This window comes from Sinocyclocheilus grahami, unplaced genomic scaffold, assembly GCF_001515645.1.
Source record: "Sinocyclocheilus grahami isolate Dianchi unplaced genomic scaffold, SAMN03320097.WGS_v1.1 scaffold180.1, whole genome shotgun sequence".
Taxonomy (NCBI): domain Eukaryota; kingdom Metazoa; phylum Chordata; class Actinopteri; order Cypriniformes; family Cyprinidae; genus Sinocyclocheilus; species Sinocyclocheilus grahami.
The window spans coordinates 1,107,548-1,110,649 of record NW_015505359.1 but is presented as its reverse complement, the minus strand read 5'-3'; the positions used below and the strand labels follow the sequence as shown (position 1 = coordinate 1,110,649).

Sequence of the window (3,102 nt, the reverse complement as noted above, 5' to 3'; positions counted from 1 at the left end):
TGCTTTTTCAGCATTGCAATTCTTTTTTTTACACAGTACAGTAATACAATCTTTCACAGACATGTTTAAACACAATAAATATAAGCAACACATTATTCAATGCTTTTTACTTTTGCATTTACTTCTAGATTTATATATTAAGCTGCTCAAGCAAGTGGCAACACATTTAAACTACTTTTCTTACGTTATCACAAACTTACCATTGATAGAAATAGACAGCTCTACTGCCTTTCCTTTTGCATTTAAATCTTTATTACAAGCAATCATGCGGTTTATAAAGAACTTTGTTTTCCTACCTCCATGAGTGCCATCTATTATTGCCTTATTTATCTAAAAGTGCTCTTTCTCTTTAAACTTAGCTAAAAAGCCATATATGTTGACTGTGAAACACAGTAGACTTTAATAATATGCATTTATGGTGTAATTACTACATTTTCGTGTCAATCCATGTTTATATTTACTCCAAACAATGCGCTTGCTTTAATTCAGCGCTTGCAGCACAGCAATAGACTCGGTGTGGAAACGATCTCTGCACTGCTGCAGACGCAACGCTACTGGAACGCACTGACGGACAGCAACCGTGTGCAGTGTGCATGCTTTATTAATCCGTTTACATGAGTGCTGAAAAAATACGCACCAGGTATGCACTGCAAACTGCATTATATGTGTGCGTTGCGAGTGTGCATGAGCGCCGAATGGTTAAACACTGGCAAGAATTAAAAAGTAATGCAATTTATAGATGTTAGTGATGATGTGATACTGCCTCGATTGTGCAAGTGACAATTCCTGTGTCAACTGTGCAGCTCGCTTATAGACAGACGCGATGTGTGAAGCCATTTGTGTATTTTGAGAGAGAGCACGGGCGCATGGTGATTCACTCACGCTGTTTGTGAAATTACTCTCACACAAGTTTTTCAAATTACTTTATAAGTTATTTAACGAAGAGTACCTCACCTTCAGCATTATAATTATTTCATCCGGGCCTGACAGAGACTGACTTGTGCAGCTGCATGTCATGCCAAACCTCTCACGGGATTATCGTGATTATCGGCCGATAGTGATCGGTAGCCGATCAATCGGAGCACCCCTAGCGGGAACACAGTACTGTCAGGCCCATTATGAATGTAATTTGGGCTCAGTCAGTGTTTTCAGTCGTGTTTAAAGTCGTGTAGTGTGCTGTGTCTAAAGAATATAAGACCAGATGTTGCCAGTCCTCTTCACAAAGATTATTTTTATAAATCTAGTGACTGATGCCTGCGACTAACTGTCCCTGTTTCAGAATATGTAGGTCTATTCATTTAGATAACGAATTAACAAATAAAAATCACAAACATGACATTTCTGAATAAAATAATTATATACACTTTAGTTATATGTAATATAGCCTATTTGAGGAAATATGATGAGGAAATACAGTGCCTTGAATAGGCTACACTTATGTAGAATGATGTAATGAAAATGAAAAATATACAAATAACATTTTAAAAGACTATTGTTTCGGAAAAAATAAAACCGTATTTAATTTTCGTTCTAACTGATACTCAGGTTTTGTTTGTGGACAGGTTGTAGCTACTGTAATCTGCAGCAGTATTTAGGAATTGGGGCTGTTGTGAATGATTTTAGGTTATGTTGACAATGGGCACATTCGTGACAGTGATGGAGACGTGGTAGTTTTATTATGCATGTCTTCCACGGCGTGTTTTTACGTTCTACGAAATTTCCTGAATACTGAGTCCTGACTCACTTTTGCCCAGGCCCCCCCCCCCCCCCCCCCCCCCCCCCCCAAAAAATTTATTCTACACCACGGGGAAAAGCAAATGTTAGTAGAAACAAAAGTAACACCCACCTCCCTACTGCATCTGCAGGCAACAATAGGAGCAATTACACTCTGTCACTACAGCAGATACAACAGGCTTTCTTAAAGAAGCATTATAGCTCAGAGCACACAACATTCAACAAAGTCTGGGAAAACTGACAGGACATGCGCTCTCTGGGGAACAACCAGTTCCCTCTGTTCAAATGCATGATACTCTCCACAACTCTGATGAAGGACAGGTGGCATCAATTAGGCTCCTGTGAGAGGACAGGGAGAATCAGAGGAAAACAGGCAAAAACTACACTTCACAGCAGGCTGTTGGGCATCAGGGAAACACAATCTCACACACACAGATTCACAAAATGAATAACAATAAATTACATACGTCCTGGGGCATTATTTAAGGAATACTTCACCCAAAAATGAGAATTCTGTTATTATTTACTCACCCTCATGTTGTTCCAAGCCTGTACAAATTTCTTTATTCTGTTGAACAAAAAGATATTTTGAAGAATGTGGGTAGCCAAATAGTTTCTGGTAACCATTGACTTCCATAGTATTTTTCTTTCCGTACTATGAAAGTCAATATGGACCAGCAATTTTTTTTTAACTCATATTCTTCAAAATATTATCTTTTCTGTTCAACAGAAGAAAGGTGACATTTTTCAGTTTTGGGAAAACGATCCATTTAATAATGTATTAAAAGTTCAAGTAGAGAAGATGTGAGAAGTTGTACTGCAGTTATCAACAATATTAATAGCTATTCTGATGCATTTTTAAATGGCAAGTTTTCAAAGCATATAACAAGTTTGCATGTACTCTATACATCAGGCATGGGCAGATGCCTTCAGAAGTAGTCCAGATTTGACTGGAGTAGTCCACGTCTATGAAGAAATGAAGAGGAAGGGTATAGAGTTTCCTCAATCTGACTTGGAGACCTTGTCTCCCATTCACACACCACAACGGGTAGGTGTTGATGTTAGCCATTTTATGGTTTGTTTATCACAGAGGTTATGACAGCTCCTACTAAAATATTATGCCCCTTATCATTTACTTAACTTTATCACTTTACATTCCCTCTTTATCTGCAATTTCGTTCATTGTCTTTAATAGCTGCAAAGTGCACCAGAGATGGACCAGCAGAAATATAACGCCCCAGTCCAGCCCAAGCCACAGCCTCACCCTGCCTCCGCTCCTCCATTTTCTGCCCCGGTGACTCACACTTCCCCACAGATGCCCAATCTGCCAATGTCTGGACCCATCAACCCTTCCCCTGAACAGGTACT

General features: G+C 39.1%; 1 protein-coding gene across 4 annotated transcripts in view; it reads left to right on the top strand.

Annotated features, from left to right (window-relative positions):
• The window catches only part of LOC107594179 (TOM1-like protein 2), a 20,587-nt gene that overhangs the window by 4,643 nt on the left and 12,842 nt on the right, over positions 1-3,102 (top strand). For all 4 annotated transcript variants that reach the window (XM_016284144.1, XM_016284145.1, XM_016284143.1 and 1 more), the window contains exons 5-6: positions 2,648-2,782; positions 2,930-3,097. In XM_016284144.1, coding sequence (XP_016139630.1) covers positions 2,648-2,782; positions 2,930-3,097 — 303 coding nt within the window. The remainder of the gene's footprint in view (positions 1-2,647; positions 2,783-2,929; positions 3,098-3,102) is intronic.